Raw genomic sequence first — 21,121 nt, forward strand, 5'->3', positions numbered from 1 at the left:
TTTGAAATTAGTGATTTACCCAATCCTTAAAAGAGTCTGAGAAGGGGTCTTCACTAAGGAACAAGATATCGGCATCACAAGTTAGAAAATAAAGACGTTCTCTTTGATGATGATTGAATGCATTAGATTACCCCGGTAGAAGCTAGGTTTTAGTTATTAGATGACGGGGGTTAACTTTGTTTTTCATTAATTGGTTAAAAAAATTCCACCTTGTTCAATCCAACATTTCTGCAAGAATGAGAAAATGTCCACAAAATGGAAAGGCGATATACAAACATCTACACTCCAGTCATATTTGCTGTGCCTTGGTCATCTTGTTCAAATTACATTGGCACCATAGCCACAGGATAACTGCAGTGACCCTATGTTATAAGTACAAGTTCACGCCATTGACAGTTCGATTTTCAACTTGTTAATAACTGATTTTGAAGAAATAAGAGCCATTAAAAAGCCTTTCATGCTGCAGTTAAAGGTCAGGTCAAACTGTGCCAGTGTATTAATATCTAAGAGATAAATATACACATTTTGAGAAGTCAACCAGAAGATATTATTTAAGAGATACCACCACACAAAGTGATCTTTCTAAAAACACAACCACAATAGTTGATTAAAACCCCAAAATTAAAGTTATTTAAGATGAAAATTCTCCTTTGCTCTTACCATGTTTGCCGCTATAAGATCGGCTCCAGGAGAGCGGTTTCTTAAAAATGAGCACTGCCCATGCCAATCATTGCCAAAAGAGTTTTGGGCAAAGTCCACCCGTCACACAAAAATTTGGACTGAATGGTATGTTGCTGTCACATTGCTAAGTCCATACAGACGTCCACAGGGAATGAAATAGTAGGACACTTCAATTTCACCCTCTTTGCAAGCTTAGTGTACCTAAACAATGCTGCTGTGTGGTCTTTAAAAACCCCAGAGGACTGCCAGCCTTCACATACTGTCCAAGTAATCTCTTGGAGCAGATAAGTTACTCCCCTGCAGACAGAGGGCACCGAAACTGGAGTCCGGTCCACGAACGTGCGGCCCCCCCTGCCAGACCAGTGCAGCAACCGACCAGGAAGAGATTGAAGAGCCCAATCGAGGCTCCAATTGTACCAGAACCAAGCAGCCGTTGAGGGGCATCAAGACCATTGAGATCCACTTCGCGAGTGGCCAAGCAGTCCTGAATTTGCCCATTCCAGTTGTTGGACCCTAATGTGAAGAGCATCTTTACGCACTAGGGCTACCCAACCTACCTGCTCGGCACCCAGCCCGACCGGCCTGCGCAATTATGTACTCGCTGTGCTCCCTTGTCACTAAGGCCTTTGCGACCCTAGCCTCCATTTGGGAGTCTTCAGACTTGCCTGCAAGTTCCCTTGCACAGACTAACTTTAGGGGGCCCGCCTTCCCTGTAGTGCACCAGCGACCGACTCCCTGCTCAAGGGGGAATTCGGGACGCAACCGACAAACGGTTGATAAAACCTTGGCTTCCTGCTACTCTAAACCAGGAAGGTGAACCCCTACAACTGTCTGTGCTGTGTGCTTTACCTACCTGCTTTTTCCTCCCATAGAATTTTTATGGTGCGTAATTGCGCACAACTTTGAATTATTCGCTTATCTTTGAAAATTCCTAATACAATACTTACCTTTCAATGTAGTTCTTGGTTCAAAAATAAATAATGAATTGATATTTTTCTAAATTGGTCTCAGATTTATTCTTTCAGTGTGTGTCTCCTTTATTCTTTCTGTGAGTACAACAAATGCTTAACACTACCCTCTGATAAGCCTGCTTTCCCACACAACCACACAACAAAGCATTAGTATTATCTACTCTAGCCTCTGTAAGGTTGGTGTGTGTGGAAGGTGAGGGGGGGGGGGGGCAGGGAGAGGGAAGGGGATCCGGCTTCAATTTCAGTTTCAAGATTGTTTTTAGTGTTTTCGGCTGGGCGCCCTTCAGCCAAGGCCGCTCAAACTATTTAATTAAGTGTGTTTTGACACCACCGCTTTAAAGCCCGAGTGTAGCGGTAAGCTAGAGGCCTTCTTTTTAGCCAGTTTGCGATTCGATAGGAGATTCCCTCAGAAGCTGTGCTCTACCTCAGAGTAGGCCATTTGTGTGAGTGTTTTAGGTCACATGCCTTAAAGTGATAAGTCTAAGCTTATTCTGCATTGCAGGGTGGGCAGAAACAAAAGAAAGTCTGCCCCATCTGCAGACGTTTTCCAACGCAAAGTGCTCAGCAATTTAAAGGAGACCGGACCGAGTTGTGGGCAAGTTGTCTGCATGGGTTCAAGGTGCAGACAGCAAACACAATTATTATTTTACATTGGAACAAATGAACCGAAGCAGAGCTCAAGTCACTGTGAGCAAACGTGTCTGAGCCGTAGCCTAACATGTTCAAATCCTATGACGGAAACAATACTATAAGGGTGAAGTCCATGCCCGTGTGCATTGGCGACCTAGGGAGTAGTCAGTCCTCATCCTGTGAATCGAAGCTTCTTCGAGGTAAAACAACTTGCAATGTCCGATCTCAACACTGGACGGCGTGAGTAAGCAAAGCACATGTATCTAACATAGAACATTTCATTTAAAACAAGACATTTGTGCTTTATGAAGAAACAAAACGGAATGTAAAGTTTTCAAAGGTAAGGTCAGAAAACAAATATCCTTTAAGAATACAGAATATAATTCTTAAGAGCAGACTAGAGCTTCCTAATCCACATGTGGCGCAAGGCGAGAAGGTCTGTCAGCTATAAGGTGCTCCAAGTGCTCAACTATCCAAGCACAAAAGAGGCAGAATTGCTTACCATCTGCAGCTTGGGGTTAAGGAGACTACAACGAAGACCAGCAAAGAATGAAGAAAACAGCTTTCCAAAGAAAAATTAAGCAGAGCTCTGAGGATTCCCTGTTAGTTTGACATTGAGTACAAAGTCCAAGCAGCTGAGACTCCGTAAAGAACTGGAGCTGAGCTTATCTATCTAAATGGCCAGTTAGGGCCATGCAATCCGGTGGATAGACTGCATAATGTCTATAAATGTTTCAGTGTATGCCATAGCACACTGAGCACTAATATTGACTACCAAGGATTCCAGGCCTGACAAAGGAGAACGTTAATCTATCAAAGATACAGTGCTGGAGATCTGAATGTAACCCAGTTGAATTTTGCCTTCAGTTAATTAGTAAGTTGCAACTATGATCTACAATTAATATTTTAGTTCAAGGATCCAATGAAACATCACCTTTCCACAGCTTGGAGTCGCACAACATCAGCCTGTCCACAAGTGAAGAATTTTCTCCATCAGGTCCTTCTTGCAAACCAACTTGGCACAATATTCGTCTGAGACCATCTTGAAAAAATAATCAAATGGAAACACATTTTACAAAAACATAACTAGTAATGCAAAACAGATCACACATAATACGTGAAAGTCGGCAATTTCCTTTATAATCCCCATATAAAAACTGTCTGTCTTATTAAAAGTAGAGCTGTGACATCTGTAGTCACCCATAATAGCGAGATGACGTAGCTATTTAACTGTAATAACTTATTACAGTTGAGTTGTGACACCATAATGCTTGCTACCAGAGCCAGCAACCAAGGTGAAAAGCAGGTCATAGAACATAATTCTAGCTGCAGTTTAAGCAAGGGATGCTTTTTATTCTTCTGATCTGTTTTTCTAAAATGAATCGTGATCACCACAAATAAGAAATTTATGGCGATAGGTTTTTTTTGCACACTTTTGGTCATTACAGGAAAGGGAGAATTTTGCTCCATATTTCTACAGATTCTGAGCTGGAGCATTCCTTATATAAAATTTGACTTGCATTAAATTAATTCTAATATCTTTTTTGCAACAAAATATGAAATACTTTTTGGTGCATTCAATTTCGTACTACAGATTCTGCTTTTATTCTTCATGTCTGCAATCATAACAATATTGTCTCTTTCACATAAAAGAGGAATACACCAATGATTTAAGCTATTTGCCGGAAGAGCAATGGTGTGACCATGTGCTATAAAGAATAAAATACACTCTGCAGTACATCAAAAGGATATTGCAAGTTACTTCGGAGTTCCATGACCTTATTACAATTTAGCCTATATATGGTCCTCTATACGGCCATTGATTTCCTCAGTGGCTTGCAATATCATTATAATATATGGCAGGGGGAACCTTATCCCAAATTTAAAGGCAGAGTATTAGAGTTGGACAGTTTGAAAATACACCATAGACATAACTTTTGGAACTCTGATTCTGCAGCCATAGCAAAACCTGCATAATTAGTAGCATGTCTCATTTTACAGTATAATTATCTACTTACATCAGCAAAGAAACACGTTTTCTACCTCTAGAGTAAAGTTAAACAAATAACAGCACTAAAAATGTGCAGATGTTAAGCACATTTTACCAGTGTACAAACAATCTGTTAATGATTGCACATCCCAATCAGAGATTTTTGGCGGTTTCTCGATCGGCTTAATAACACCACCAAGGATTTAAGCCGTTTGTGGTAAAGTTCATGGTAAGACCATTAAACGTCATAAAATATCCTCTGTTGTACACTAAAAGGATACTGCAAGTCACCTAGGAGTTCCATAACTCCGCCTTTGGCTTTGTCACTCTATATGGTTAGAGAACTCCTGTGAATTGTAATACCATTACAATGTACAGCAAGGGCTACTCTTTCCCATATCTAATATATGGGCACCTGCAATCTCTGTATAAAAGTCCTTCTCTTTTTTCTTTATTACAGTGGAACTGTAAAATCTCTAGTCACCTGTAATAACTAAACATATGCTTTTCTGTTATAAGTTATTACGGTTGAGTTTTCACATCATGAAGAATGCTGCAGCAGCCAAGATGGAAGGCAGGTCACAGAAAACTGTCACACTAGCAGTGCAAAGAACACAAAGGAGTGCTGGGTAAAGTGAACAGTGATCAGCAGAAAGAAGCAATTTGTGGCAACTTCGTCGTTTTTTCATGCTAAGTCGTTACAGGAAAGACAGAATCTATCTGCATGTTTCTACACATTAAGGAGCTACAACATTTGTTTAATCAGACTTTCATTAAACTGATTCGAATATATTTTTTGCAACAAATTACGAAATGCGTTTTAGTGTGCTTCATTCTGCCCTACAGATTCTGCTTTTATTATTGATAACTGCAACTATATTATCTCTGTCAAATTAAAGAGTGAGGGTGTAAGAGATTTGAGGGAAAGGTGATGGTGTGATCATGTATTATAAAGAACAAAATACCCTCTGGAGTAAATTAAAAGGATATAGCAGATCACATCAGAGTTCCATGACCTTATAAAGGAACTCTTCCTTCAGCCTCATTCCTTTATATGGTCATGGAACTCCTCAGTGACTAACTGTAAGGAAATGTCTTTTTGCATGTTCACCCTCAAGTTGTTGGACTGATGCTTCTGTTTTTACTCTGAAGGTGCACTAAGGCCAGTTAACCATACCTCAGTGCCATTACTCTGACCCGTAAAAGGTAAAAGTCTGATTGGCTCATCCACAATCTGTATAAGTTAACTGACCTATACAACCCTAGTATATGATACATGGGGTACCCTAGGGCGTATAAGTTAGTGTCTCTCCTGGAATGCAGCACTTATTGTGCCACCATAATTGTGACAAAGCAAAGTGTGACTGCCAGCCCACCACTGCTGGCAAGCAGAACCGTTTTAAACTGTTCACTCAAATTTCCAATTTAACATAATGGCAAAGAGCAAACTTTCCTTTCTAATCTATATAAAGGCACCTCTAAGGTAGCCCTACTGAGCCCTAAAGCATGGTGCTGTATATTAGACAAGCATTGGCAAAGCCGATAGGTCTCGCCTATGCAAGAGCTACTGGCGTTGCCAATGTGTTTTAGCCATATTGTTCACCAGATTGTCTGCTGGTTGGAGGGCAAACTGGATGATCCAAAGAGGCGCTGCCATAGCAACAACGTGCATTTGGTTAGGAGTCCCGGAGAAAGCGGAAGGCCTCTGCACTTAACTGTTCTTTGAGGACTGGCTCTCCTCGGTGGTACTGTAGGGAAAAAATTTCAAATGGTTTGTGGTGGAACCGGCACACAGAGTCCCTGGCCACTCTCCAATGCCCGGGGCACCACCAAGGGTGATTGTGACAAGGTTGCTGAATTTCTGGGACATATCCTGCAGGCACGGACACACAGGCCATGGCTGCAGGAGGGTGGGAGTGTGAACATATACTCCGATTACACAAAGCCAGTACAGGAACAACAGGAGTCCTTCCTAGGGGTCAAAAGAACCTCTGGCATCTGATTGAGCTTGGAGCCCAAGAGAAACCTCCTGTGTCCAAAAACGTCATAGCTCGTAACTGGAATCGAGTTGACTTCAACTCGCTCTGTACCTCTCTTGCTGCCTCTCCTCCCGACTTAGGTATTCCCTCTCTTGATCTTCAAGCAGACACTGTGAACCATTGGCTGTCCTCTACTTGTGATCGGGTTGCCCCCCTTAGAAAAGTTAAGACCTGCCGCCCACATGACGCCCAAAAGTGGTTCACAGATGAGCTGAAAAACCTAAAACTGGACCTTAGGCGCTCCGAACGCCACTGGAGACGTAATTACTGTCCCTCCTTGCGAGCCAAATATAAGTTTCTTTTGGCCAATTACAAAAAGGCCATTCTCTTAGCCAAAACTAGGTATTTCTCGGAGAGAATTTCCTTATCAGCCAACAAACCTAAGGAAATTTTCTCCATAGTTCGCAACCTAGTTGCTTCGGATAGAGCCAATCCCAATCTTGTCCCATCTCAAGCCCTTTGTCTGTCTCTTAACGACTTCTTTTTAGAGAAGATCGCGAAGATCAAATCTAATATTCCTCCAACAAGTTCACTCCCCCCTTCCCTCTCCCGCTCTTTCACTTCCCCCGTCCTCCGTGTTTCTGGACCAGTTTCCACCTATCTCTCTAAATTCCTTTCTGGCTTTACTCCAGAAAGTGAAGTCTGGTTCCCCGGCTGATTGTGCCCCAGCACGCATATTGGAAAAGCTTTTCACTCACTGTCCTGACCCCCCTCTTTCCCTTCTCAATGCTTCTATTTCCTCAGGCCTGGTTCCGCAACTTTTCAAATCTGCAATAGTTCGCCCCATCCTAAAAAAACCTGGCGCTGACCCCTCCCTTCCCTCCAATTTCAGACCTATTTCCCTGCTCCCTTACCTTGGGAAGATATTGGAGAGCTATATTACCTCTTGTCTCTCCTCCTTCATTGAGGACAACCATCTCCTGGCCTCCCACCAAGCGGGATTTCGCCCAGCTCACTCTACGGAGTCAGTGGTCCTGTCCGTCCTAGACGAGCTCAAGAGTAAGGCTGACTCCAACTTGCCTCAAGCTTTGGTGCTCCTTGATCTGTCCGCTGCGTTTGACACGGTCGACCATTCCATCCTTCTTGGCCGTGTCAGCGCAGCGGGCGTTCGGGGCACCGCCCTCTCTTGGCTCGCATCCTTTCTTAAAGGACGGACTCAGGCTGTCCATCTCTCTGGCCACGCTGCTCCAACCCAATTGGTTCCCTGTGGGGTCCCCCAAGGCTCCTCTCTTTCCCCTCTTCTTTTTAATCTTCATATTCGTCCCCTTATCCTTTCTCTTCTTGACATGGGGGTATCCGTATACAACTATGCGGATGACCTCCAGTTAGTCTTTGACCTTTCCTCCCCCTTGCACTCCCTACCTAAATTCCACTCCACTCTTGTTTTCATCTCGGAGTGAATGAATTGTAACCAACTAAAGCTCAATCTGGACAAGACGGAGCTGGTCCTGACTGGCCATACCATCTCCCCTTGGTCGGCCGCTTTTTGGCCTTCCACCTTCGGCCCCCCGCCCATACCAGACCTTGGGCATTAAAGTCAGTCGGGACCTCTCCATGCACGCCCAGATTAGCTCTGTTGTTTCTTCTTGCTTTCTTTCACTCCGTATTATTCGGAAAGTGTCTCGCTTCTTTTCCTCCGATGCCCTCAAACTGATTATGTTGGCAATGATCCTCTCCAGTCTTGATTACGGGAACAGCCTTTACGTTGGCATTCCGGCCTACGAACTTCGCCGACTGCAGGCCATTCAGAACCAGGCTGCTCGAATTATCCATCACTTGCCCAAATCCTCTCACATCACACCTGTTCTGAAATCCCTTCACTGGCTTCCCATCTGTCAGAGATCTCTTTAAATTGGGCTGCCTGGCCTTTATGGCCCGCATTCGTATCGCCCCAGCCTTCATCAATTCACTCATCACCCCCTACACCCCCACTCGTGTCCTTCGCTCTTCCAACCAATCCCTCCTCAATGTCCCGCGATTTCGCAGATCCAAAACTGGAGTCACCAGATTCGAGGTATTAGCTCCCCGTTTCTGGAACAGCCTCCCTCTGTCAATCAGGACTATTTCAGCTTACCCACAATTCCGTAAAGCTCTAAAGACCCACCTGTTTTCCATAGCGTACTCCGGCTGATCTCCTTTGGCAATTCCATTCTCTTTAGCTCTCTACCCTCAGCGCCAGGAAGCCGCTTGGTCGCAGTGCGCTTTATTAAGAACCTTCTTCATTTCATTTCATGCCCTCTTCTTCTCGGAAAAGCTCAGGATTATTGACCAGGGAGCCACTCACTTCTTCACAATGGCAGCAGAGGCTTGGGCCTCGCTAGAGAACGGCGGGCACATGATGTTTGACAGGGGTGAGGGGGCCCGGGAAGAGGGCTGGCTGGAAACACATATGCTCTGTAGAGCACATGGGCACCCCTTGTCAGCCCCTACAAAAGACCAATCGGAAACTGAAATGGCTATAGTGGTGGTGGCCATACAGCAGAGAAAGACCCAGGAGGTGGCCAACTGGTGGGAGTCTTTAGAGATGGATTTGGAAGACTTGGAGAAAGGATCACCGTCCAGGTATAGCTCAGATGTTGTACTGCCATGGCCCAGCGCAACAGAGATAACAGAAGATGAGATAATTTAACAGATGTTAACTGAACCAGGGACAGTGTCAGACTATGCATGCGGGGGAAGGGTGGTTGGGGAAGCATGTGAGATCATTTGTGGCGGTTCTTATACAGTTATGCAGGTAGAGCCAAGCCACAAACTGCCTTCTTGTTATTGTTGTGCGAGTGTTAAATGTTCACAATGATGGGGCGACCGACATCTCAGGAGTTGGGGAAGGATAAGTTACTCACCTGTAATCCTAGTTCTCTTCCAGGCGAATCCTCATCAAAATCATAAGCACTGAATATTCCTGCCTACGTGCAGGGACCCCGGAACACATATTAAATATATAATATAATGTATTGTATTGTAATTGCATTTATATAGCACTTATTACCCCTGCGGAAGGGTACAAAAACCTATACGCCTGTCTTAGTGTCTGAATCTAGACAGTAATGCCTTGTGAAAGTATGCCTCAATCTCCAAGTAATACCTTTGCAGATATCAGAGATGGGAACATTCCTTAGTAGGGCACTGTAGAGTGGGCGTTGGGTCTGGCAGGAAATTATTTGTTGGCTGATTGGTAGGTGAATAGGATAGAAGAAACTATCCATCTGGAAATTAAATGCTTAGAGGAGGCGTAGCCTGTTCTGATAGGGCCATAACTAACAAACAGTCAGTTTGTCTGATGGCTTTGATCATGTCTAAATAAAATTTCAATACTCTTAAGATCTAAAGAGTGTAGCGATCTTTCTGCTGGAAGGATTTGGAAAGAACGTAGAGAATGAAATTGTCTGGTTAATGTGGAAATCAGATACTACCGTGGGGAGAAAACTCAGTTGAGTTCTCATCACCACCCTGTTAGCAGGGAACACAGTGTAAGTCTCTTTGGCACAGAATATCGCTGACTCTGCGCACCGAAGTAATAGCTACCAGAAAAGCAACTTTCCAGGTATGGTGCTGTAAGAGTGCCTTAGGTTTGAAAGGGGGACACATGAGGTTTAAAAGAACATTCAGGTCCCAAAAAAGAGAGTGAGACCGAACAGGTTGGAACACCTTCAATCCCTGTAAGAATTCCTCCAATACATACATTTGGAAGAATGATCTCTGTGTGGGGGACTATATTTAAGCAGTAATGGCTGCGAGATGTACCTTATATAAATGAGAATTGCAGACAAGATTTTATTAACTGGAGAAGATAAGATAATATTACATCCTCCAGCCCTAGAATTGGATAGAGTTAATTTTGAATACACCACATGTAAAATCTCTTCCACTTGAAATCCTGGAAGCGTCTGATCGATGGCCATTTGGACTCCCTAAGAATGTCCATGCACTCATGCGAAAGGCCTAAGTGCCCATACCACAGGTATTCAGGAGCCATGTTGTGAAGCTCAGTTAGTGAAGGTTGCCGTGCAAAATCTTCCCACCGAGCTTGTAGAGGAGATCCGGTGTGCATGGCAGCCTCCTGTGTGGTCTTTCTGACAGGTGGAGGAGATCCGGGTACTACCACTGGCAAGGCCATTCCGGAGCTATTAGGATCATTCTGGTCCTGGGTCAGTACAGTTTGTTAGTGACTGTCAGCATCAGGGCAATGGGAGGAAATGGGTATAGAAAGGTCTCAGACCAGTTTATCAAAAGGGCATTCCCCTTTGTTCCTGGTTAGTAGAACCTGGACTGTAAGTCTGGCAATTTTTTTTGCTTTGGTCTGCAAACAGGTCTGAGAATGCCCCCATAAAAAAAATGTCTTGTACGATGTCATCATGCAGAATCCAGTCATGCGTTTCGGCTAAGAGAGTTTGCTTGTGTGTTCTGGACTCCTGGCAGGTGAATCGCCAAAACTGTGAACTTTATCGCTATGAGCCAGTTCCAGATAGCCTTCGCTTCCAGGTATAGGGCGTGAGAGTGAGTGTCTCCTTGATTGTTTAGATAGTGCATCGTGGTTGTGTTGTCTGTTTGGTCCAAGAGAGCGCTGGTTTGAATGGATGGATAAAAGGACTTGAAGGCTAGATGGACAGCCCACGGTACCAGCATGCTGGTATGGTATAGTTGCTCCTTGGCGGACAAAAAGCCCTGTGTCCAACGTGCACCCATGTAAGCACCCCAGCCCTGGAGAGATGCATCTGTTATGAGAGATGCATCTGTTATGAGCGTTTGCGTCGGAGTATCCTGGTGAAAAGGGCCACTAATCAGAAGATTTTGCTGGTGAGACTACCATGTTAGCAAACTTTTTCCAGCCTGTGACTGGGTGAGCTTGTTGTCCCAATGGTCTGTGAATTGATTCCACTGATCCTCCAGATTCTGTTGTAGCGGTCTCATGTGCAGTCTGGCTTGGGAACAAGGAATAAAGATGATGCCACTGATCCCAGGAGCAACACCATCTGTCTGGCTCACGGGTGCAGTGTGAAGGAGGCTGGAACACTTCTAAGCGATTAAGAATAGTCTCTCCTTCGACTGACACACTTTTGCAATTTTGGTGTCCAGAGTCGCAGCTAGCTAGTGTAGTCTAAGTTGGAATTTGGATTGATTTTTCAACATCGACCTGGAGACCTAAACATTGAAGGGTCTCGATACAGATGTGGCAGTGTTTCTTTGATCTGGAGAGGAGCTTTTTACCAACCAGTCATCTAAGTTTAGGGGCATACGAATATTGTTTTCCTTTGTGCGGCTGCTGCTACGATGGCCATGAACTTCGAGAACATGCAAGGGGCTGATTTCAGGCCGAAAGGCAGCACCTTGTACTGGTAATGCTTGGATGCTACTTTGAACCGCAGAAACTTCCAATGCTTCCTGGCGATTGGGATGTGGAAGAAGGCACCTGAAGATTGATGGAACACATCCAGTCCCCCGAATGGAGCTGGGGATTTATCTGGTGGAGGGTAAGCATTCTAAATTTCTCTGTGCGTATGTATTTGTTTAGCAGACGTAAGTCCAGACTGGCCCTGAATTCTCTGTTTGGGCCTTTTTTCCTTGCAATGAAATACAGAGAGTATACTCCTACTCCCTTTTGAGAGAATGGGACCTCCTCCATTGCCTCTTTGCTAAGTAGAGTGGAGACTTTGTTCTGTAGTAACTTCCGCTGATGGGTGAAGCAACACCTCATTGTTTGCCTAATGTCTTGGAGGAAGCTGGTGTGGTCTATTAGATCCTTGTCTGCGCGTTGGTCTGCAGGGCTGATAGTGAGATCTGGCTTGCTGGTGGTGTTGTTGGCGTGGAACCCAGTGAGGGGTTTGAATCCTCCGGTGGTAGGGACGCTCGTCGTAACGCCTGTACCTTTGACGGAATTCCTTCCATTTTTCTAGGCCAACAGGCTTGAGTGAGTCTAACTCTGTTTTCATTTTTGCCATCTCGTCATCCGTGTGTGAACCAAACAATGAGTTGCTACTGACAGGAAGGTTGAAGATATGCTGCTGTGCCTCTGGTTTCTGGCCTGTAAGATGAAGACATGACAAACGTCTGGCACATATTCCATGTGAATATCCGTGCCAAGTCAGGTCAGAGCCATCTACCATCGCGCTAATTATCTGGTTAGAAACTAGATCTCCTTCCTGCAGGATCTCCTGGAAGTCCCGTCTGTCTTCCCTGGGTAGCTTTTCTATAAATCTGCCCAAAGTACCTATCATATCGTCCCAGTACTGCTGCAGCGCTAGACACCTTCAAAATTAGGCAGATGTTACGCACATTTTCCTGCCCAAGGAGCCCATGTGTTTACTGTCTTTGTCTGAAGGGATGGATGATGAAGCTGCAATCGAGTGTGTCTTCTTGGCAGCGGCTATAATGACCGAGTCTGGTGGAGGGTCGGTTCTCAGAAAAAAAAAGGGTCTTGATATGGGCCTTATATTTCTTTAGAATTCTCGCTGGAGCCACTGGAGTCAGAGAAATGTCCATTACTGGTAGGAGCAAGCCTGAGACCAATGGAAGCAATGGTATTGAGGACGACCTATGATGTAAGGTCTCGAAAATGACCGATGAGGTTGTACTGAGTGCTGGAATATCAATGTTTAGCTTAGCAGCCCTCTAACCAATACCTCATTAAACATATTCAGGTCATCTACCAGGCATACTCTCACTGGTGGAGTGTCCGTACGTATTGGTGAGTAATCCCTCTTTGATGATTTCATGGATGGAGACCATCTAGGGGATCTACGTGCGTGGTGGCATTATCTAGACCTGCGAGACCGTCAGGCAGGTCTGGTGAACCTGATTCTGGTCCTGTGTCATGATGTACTCTGTGTCCGTTACCTGGTTCTGCACAGAGGAGTAGTCTCTCTAGGTAACCTGGATCTTGTTGGGGACCTAGGGGTGGTTCGTCTGTGCCAAGAGTGCTAGAGGAGTCGTGGCTTGCAGAGTTGGCTTTGGAGATGGTGTCCACAGGAGGACCCTGAAGGAGAAAATGTCCGTGAATATTGTGAGTCCAGACTATCGAATAGGCGAGTTGCAGATGCTTACTAGCCATCAAGGAGGGTCTGAGAAGCCTCTGGCTGTCTCCGTGTAGAGGGGAGGTAGAAAGCTGCTGAAGCTTGCAATACTTGTCCAGGAGATGAGTCATGTAATGTAGGCCTGTCAGTGGGTGAATGGTGGCTTGATGTCGAGCGACGATTTGCTGGCGTCGATGGGGGTCTCGTGGACGGATCACAATGTTTAGCCGGTGAGAGAGTCCTCAACATCAAATGGCGCATCGGCTGCTGTCGATGGAGACCACCTAGGAGGTGTCTGTCTTAACGTCGACTGACGCCTGGTCGCCACCGACGGAGATGACTGCCTCGATGTCGAACGCAATCTGGTTGCACCCGACGGAGACATCCGTCACATGGCGCCTAGTTGCCGCCGACAGACTGTCTCTGTGAAGTGTGTCTCAACATCGAGCCACAGTGGCGCAGTCAACCGAATCCTCAGCCATCAACAGAGTTTCTATCATGTGTACCTGCTTCGACGCTGACCGGTGAAGACCTGCTGTCAAAGGGGTATTCTCCATGGCAGCATGCATTGATGTCAAAAGACGACGATGGGTCTTCCGATGACGTGAGTTTTAATGGCTTGCGACTGCGTTTCGTGGTCAATGGAGATCTTTCGGGTGTAGAACCTCTCAACGCTAGTCATTGGCGTTTTGTCACCAACAGCGGTTTTGTGGGCGAAGAGTGCCTCGTGGCTGAGGGCACTTTCGACATGGTAAGAGGTTTATTAAAGGAATTTTCAATGTACATAGGACATTTTTTGCTCTTAACATGGGCTGCATATATATATGTAAATACAAATATGTCTATCTAAGTATTAAGTACATGTTTTATGCTATACACACACATATATGTGTATTTAATATGTGCTTTAGGGTCCCCGCACATAGGCAGGAATATTCAGTGCTTATGACTATTGATGAGGATCCCCTGGAAGAGAAGCTGGTAGTTCTTAGCCAGTGGCACAAGATTGTAGGGAGTGGGGAGTTCTTACAGGATGCTGAGGGGGTAGTGGGGAGCAGCACGATACCCATTGGGAGGCCCACAACGTCCACAGAGCTAATCAAGAAGGGCAATTCCCAAGGACTGGATATGGCTGATCACAGGATACACGGAAATGGAGAGGGGCTCCCCATAAAATTCTATTGTGGGATGTTAGTGGCCTGGGGAGCAAGCTGAAACTGGGTATAGCGCCCAAATACCTGGCAATTGTGGGCTTCTCAACCAGGGGCCCTATCGGCTCCTGGCCCACGCTGGATTCTCCAGGTGATAGAGGGGAGTAGGTGTGTTGGTGCGTAGGTTGCTGCCCCTGCAGGTTATTAAAACATGGGTGGACCCCCAGGGATGCTATGCGGCGGAGATTGGCAGTTTGAATGGCAAGGAGTTGGGGTGGCTCTCTGGTACCTCCCACCAATGCAGCAAGTGGAAGGGTTGGTGAAGCTCAGTGAATGGGTAACAAATGCAACAGATGCCCTGCTACTAGAAGGGAGGCCCTTAGCGTGACTCTTATTGGGGACATGGACCAATCTACTAGCTCAGAGATCCCTCAGAGGGAGAACACCCATGTGGGGGATTTCTTGGACGCGACTGGACTGGGTGATTTATGGAAGGCCCATAATCTCCAAAGATGACAATACTCTCTTTCTCAAATTCCATGTCTGTTGGTGTTGCACCACTAGGTGGAGCCTTTGGGAGCACAGAATGCCTGCCACGGGGGATCTCAGACCATGCCCCAGTGATTACATCACTCCAGACAGGACTGCCCTGAGACTGGACCCCAGGGAAGCGACAGATAAGAACACGTGGGGTGTGATAAGGCAAGCAACCGAACACTACTTTAAGGACTTCGCAGGGATGGTGCGCTCCAGCGCAACAGTTTGGAAGGCATACAAGGTGGTACTTAGGGAGACCTGATAGCCCACATCACACAGAAAAGTGGAAAAGGGAGAAATCTTGCAGGGAACTGGATGGAAAGCTGTATGAGGGGAGGCTGAATATGTTTCTCACCCTATGAGGGAACGGGCACTAGGACTAGAGGCACCAAGGGAGGAATACCGGAGTCTGGCCCAACAGGAGGCGAGGCAGCACTTCAGAAATATTCAGGGAAGGTGCTAAGAAATGGGAAAAAAAGCTGGGAAGCTGCTGGCCTGGTTGGCCAAAAAGGAGGTGGGCCAAAGATGGATAGACAAGGTATCCACCTTAGGGGGATCCCAGGTGGAGAATCTGAGTGAAATAGCACAAGCCTTTGCGAACCTGGATCACCTGGGCGGGGTTTACCACTCAAAATTGGGAGACAACGTGCCCGACATGGCGAAGTGCTTAGGGACCTTCCAAGTCCCCACTTAGAGGAGGCAGCGAGTAGGGCCCTAGAAGTGGAGGTGGTTAAAGAAGAAATCTCAGAGGCAGTGACCCTACTTTAGAGGCGGCAACCCAACTTTAGTGCCGGAAAGCCCCAAGCGGGTTCCCATCAGACTTTTTCAAGAGTGTGAAATCCCACATAAAGATCCCCATGAAAGCGATGTTTGATGAATCACAAAAGGAAAGAATCCTACTCATGGGCTTGAGGCAGGCTAACATAGTCCTTATTGACAAGGATGGAAAGCAGAGGGAAGACTGTGCCTCTTATAGGCAGATCTCCTTGCAAAATATAGAAACCAAAATCCTGGCCACGGTGTTGACATCTAGGCTCATGATTTCACAATAATAGACCTTGATCAACCAGGTTTCATACCAGATAGAGTTACCAGACATAACCTCCAATGCCTATTTGGTTGTCTGGCCCAGAGAGACCAGATGAGTAAACTGGCGTTGCTGCTATCGCTAGATGCTTAAAAGGCATTTGACTCAATGAAATAGCTTCACCTGATGGCAGTTCTGCATAAAATGGGCTTTGGACCGATGGTTTTGAAAGGGGTCAGGCTGTTATATCAGAAACCACTGGCCAGGTCCGCACGAACAGGGCACGGTCGAGGGAATTAGGGGCCAAATATACGACCATTAAGTTTAGCGAGTCGCAAACTACGCTTAAATACGACTCACTAAACAATGTACAACAGTGTCTCAGACACTGTTTGAGATTCCAAATGGGTTGCAAATTGCATGCCTCATAAATTATAATGAAGCTGTCGCAATTTGCAGCCCCACTGGGAATGGCTAGCACTCCCAGGGATGGCGGCCTGCTGAGGTCAGCAGATAATCATGTCTGGGACCGCTTTTAAATAAAGCAGTTCTTTTTTTTTTTTTTTAATGCATCCCGTTTTCCTTAAGGGAAAACAGGATACATTTAAAAGGAAAAATTAAACTTTTCAGTTAAATTTTTTAAGGACAGGCAGTGGTCCCTGGGACCACTGCCTGCTCTTACAAAATATTTACGCACCCATTCACAAAGGGGAAGAGGTTCCCTGGGGCCCCTTCCCGTTTGCGAGTGGTTTACCACCTACTTGAAGTAGGTGGTAAACTGCGAGTGTTTTGCGGCCGCAAATGCAGTCGCAAAACAACAGTACATGGCATGGTGACTCACTATTAGGAAGGGACGCCCCTTCCTAATAGCGAGAGTCACAAATGCTATTTTGCGAGTCAGTGACTCGCAAAACATGCCTGGAACCTTTTTTGCTTTCGCAAACGGCCGATCTCTCAAAGAAGGGTTGTACATGTGGCCCTTGGTCTCGGCAAGGGTACAAGACAGAGGTGCCCACTATCATTGCTCTTGTTCGAGATTGCGAACAAGCATCGGGTGACTTGGATCCGGGAAGCCATCCTTCTAAGGGGCTTTAAATGGGAAGACGTGATTTCGCTTTATGCTGAAGATATTCTACTGTACATGGCTGACCCGGAATGCTTGATCCTATTATCTAGTTTTCTGTACATTCTTGAGGTGTTTGGAGCATATGCTGGGACCCATATTGGAACTCATTTATAGCTTTCCCCCTGATGGAGTATACCACCCCTTGTGACAGAAGGTGTCGCTTGAGATGGAAATGCATGCGGGTTCAGGTACCTGGGCAGCTATGTCACTACACGGCCGGAAACCTTTCTCCGGCTAAACCTGGAGCGTATCCTGCATGAATATAAAGGGGCGGTGTCCCACTGGAGAAGGCGCCCGGTATATGAACTAGTCAGGGCGGCCCTCTACAAAAGGATTAATCTCCCCAAGTTTCTCTATATACTGCAGAACACACCATGTAGAGTCCTGGACACATTTTCAGGGAAGTTGAGACGACAACCAGACAGCTGTTTTGGGATGGAGGCCCGCGGAGGATTTCCCTATCCACATTGACACGGAAGCCAGACAGTGGGGTGGCACTCCCAAATCTGAAATTGTGTTACTAGGTGGATCTACTGCAGGTAATTAACGATTGGGCATCAACAACTCAGAAAAATCAACATATGCAGGCAGGACAATGGACCCTGGAGGCTAATTTAGTTGGCTCCACAGGGAGGGCAAGTGGAATTTACTGCCAACCCCGACCACCCAGGACGTTAGGATATGGTGGGAAGCGACAAGAGCATTGGGCTGGAATGGTTGAGTGATGCTGGAGAACCCGCTTTGGGACTCAGCACTGCTACCAGGCCTGAAGAGTAAGGAGGGTCACACAGGAACTAGTCCCTAGTGGAAGGAAATGGGATGTGTTGGGCATATTGAAATATGGAAACATCTGGAAGGAAGGTGGAGAGGTTTCTATTCCCCAAACTCAAGGCACAATTTGAACTGGCAAGGGGGCAACTTCTACTATACCAACAGATAATATATCCTGCAGGGGTACGGGTTCCTCCTTCAGGATATCAAGGAGTAAACGCCCTTAGAGTAGAGAGTACTCGGTGCACCCCTACACATACATTCTGTATCACAAATATACGCCTCCCTGCTAACGTCCAGTCTTCCTCATCTGGACACCCTATGAAGTCAATAGGGAAATGATTTGGGGCCATTGGAGGGCAAGGCTTTGGGGGGGAAGCATGCAGGTATCCCCAAGAGTTAGCCATCAGGGCGTGCGTTGGGCTCATGCAGCTGAAACTGTTCCATAGGGCACACTAGAAGAGTTTCCACCTCTAAGATGGGGCAGTTGGACAATGACTGCTGTCGAGGGAGATGTGGACAGAATGGGACCTTGATCCATACCCTGTGGGATTGCCCGAAATATGGGGTTACTGGGAGAAGGGGACAGGCAGGATTTGTTCAGTTAGGCCAGCTCCCTCACTCTCGCCCCACAACTGGTGACACTGGGTATCTGGGGGAAGCAGACATTGGATAGATATCAGCTCCTGTTCTGTAATGTGGCATTAATGGTGGCTAGGAGAGATATAGTCCGGTACTGGGGAGGGGCAAAAGCACCCACAGTGGCAGAATAGTCATCGAAAATGGACTGTTGCATGAGGGCAGAGGAGGTGGTGTAAATCGCCAGGGGGTGCTGCACAAGTTTGTTAAGCTAAGGACCCCTTGGGAAAGGACTGAAGATGTCTCAGACAGAGAGGACACATAATGGGGCACCAGGAGAGTTCTGAAGGCACCACAGTAAAGATGGGAGAGGGAAGACCATGACCAGATGTTGGTAAAAAGCTACCGGGAACTTAAGCAGCATGGAGGTGGTGGTTGTGATGTTGTGGTACCTGCTAAATGGCAGAAGGGTTTACGAGGTGTACTGTAACTGCTTTATTGCATTACGTAGTTATGAAACTCAATAAAAGGATTATTTAAAAAAATAAGAGTGAAGTATAATGTAGTAGAGTGGATTAGGGTGGAGTAGAATGTTGTGGATTGTCATAGAGTGGAGTGTCATTCTGACTTCAAGTTCCTTTTCCACTGATGCTTATCCAGATGTTGTCTGACCTCGAGCGAAATCCCCTTCTAACCCCGATCAAGATCACGCCTTGACATCACTCCAGCACACCTAGTTCCTGCATGCTCTAATTAGAATAAAAATCTTCCTCAGAGGCTTCATCACCTTTTAGGCTAGGATTCTACTCAAACCTTTAATAACTATGGGGATGATATACTATTATACAATAATATTCTACACAGAGTTACAGGAGGCCACTGGACTGGAAACTTTCACCAGACACAAGGTTTGTTTCACAACTTGCACCCAGAATGGAGGAAAGTGTATAATTTGCTGTCGAAATTAGATGTGCAGTTGGGGTTCTGGGCCAACAGATGGCTTCACTGGCATTAAAAGAAATGTCCTCAGTAAGATTTTGCACTCTGGGACAGCCTCATCTGAGTCCATGCTTCCATTTAATGACGTCCTGAATTACACCCGTATGGGTACTTGGGCAACGCCTTTATCTTGCCCGCCAGTGGACAGGCAGATGGAAAGGTGCCACAGACCGGCACCAAGCAACCCAGACTTCCTTTGCAGCACCCGACTTCTAAGAGTTTGGTAGTGCAAACTTCAACCAGCAAAGTCAACCCTAATGCTTTCCCCATAGCCCCTCCAATCAGAGAGATGAAAAGGGTTGAGGAATTCAGTAAGCAGATGTTTTGTTTTGTTCACCCAGCTTGGCATTGAGGTCAGTCAATGCAGCCTGCTTCTTCAGCTGTTATACACACAACCTTTGGGACATGGCCAGCAAGATCTTGCCAGGGGTACCCAGAGGAGTTCCCAGCTTCTTTGTCTCAAGCCATTCAAAACCACCAGGATACAGCTAAATATATCATTAGAGGTGGCCTAGAGACTAATGACTGCATTGCGCGGGCACTAGTGTAGTGCTCTGCCACCAAGTGTGGATGCAATTCACTGGCTTTTTTGGGGATATGCAAGCATCTGTAATCGATATGCCATTTGATAGGGCTCACCTCTTTGGTGAAAAGGTTGATTTTGCCCTCAACCTCTAAGGAAAGCAGGGCTGCGTTCCTTGGGCCTTTCAACCCTTGCCTGATAATTTCCACAGCAGCCCGACCCTTCCAAGGCTATTCCAGAGTGCTGGTGTATAGACGCCAGCTGGACTGCCACCATTGCAGCAATCGCCCAGTCCTTTCAAGGCTAGGAACAGGGATCAAGCAGAAATTGTGCAGGTCACCAGGGTCACTGCTCTACCTAGCCCTCCACCCCTGCCCCATTAATCTTCAAGATGCCTTAGTTTCTGTTAGTGCCGCATAGCCGCCCTGTGGAAGGCAGGATCAGACATTTTCTTCCAGGGTGGCAGGCCATTACATCCAATAAATAGGTCCTCCAGATCGTCCAAGCTGGGCTATGACCAACCCTTCCTTTCCAACCCACCTCAATTTTCTCCCACATTAGCGTGGCTTTCAGAGGAGCACCTATCCATCTTGCTGCAAGAGATACAGGTTCTTCTGGGCAAAGGGCCACAAATAGGGTGTTGGCTTTGGAAATGTGGACAGGTTGTTACTCACGTAGTCTCCCTGCATCGAAGGAGGCCTTCTTTCCATTTTAGATAGTTGCCCTCTGAATGACTTTCTGCACAAGTACAAATTAAAAGTGGGCACACTGGCCCAAGTTCTGTCTGCCTAGGATCCAGGCAACTGGATGGTTATGCCAGGCCTGCTTCACATGTACTTTCATGTGCCAGTCCTGCAGTCCCACAGACATTACCTGCGGCTCAAGGTAGGCCAGAAGGATTATCAGTTTGCAGTGCCCCCCCCCACGCGGCCTCACCAGCGCCCCCAACGAAAGTGATCGTGGTATGGATTCCAATACCTCTACCTCAATGACTAACTGTTGAAGACATGCTGACCAGCGTCAGTCATAGACCACCTACAGACTGCCGCAAACGTGTTGACATCTTTAGGGTTCTTGATCAATGAAC

The 21,121-nt window shown here is 46.3% G+C and overlaps 1 protein-coding gene across 2 annotated transcripts in view; it reads right to left on the minus strand.

Moving 5' to 3' along the window:
- Positions 1-21,121, minus strand: part of UBR2 (ubiquitin protein ligase E3 component n-recognin 2) — a 1,610,484-nt gene that overhangs the window by 1,380,437 nt on the left and 208,926 nt on the right. For both annotated transcript variants that reach the window (XM_078649714.1, XM_078649715.1), the window contains exon 9: positions 3,217-3,324. In XM_078649714.1, the coding sequence (XP_078505840.1) occupies positions 3,217-3,324 (108 nt within the window). The remainder of the gene's footprint in view (positions 1-3,216; positions 3,325-21,121) is intronic.

This window comes from Lissotriton helveticus, chromosome 6 (assembly GCF_964261635.1).
Source record: "Lissotriton helveticus chromosome 6, aLisHel1.1, whole genome shotgun sequence".
Lineage (NCBI taxonomy): Eukaryota > Metazoa > Chordata > Amphibia > Caudata > Salamandridae > Lissotriton > Lissotriton helveticus.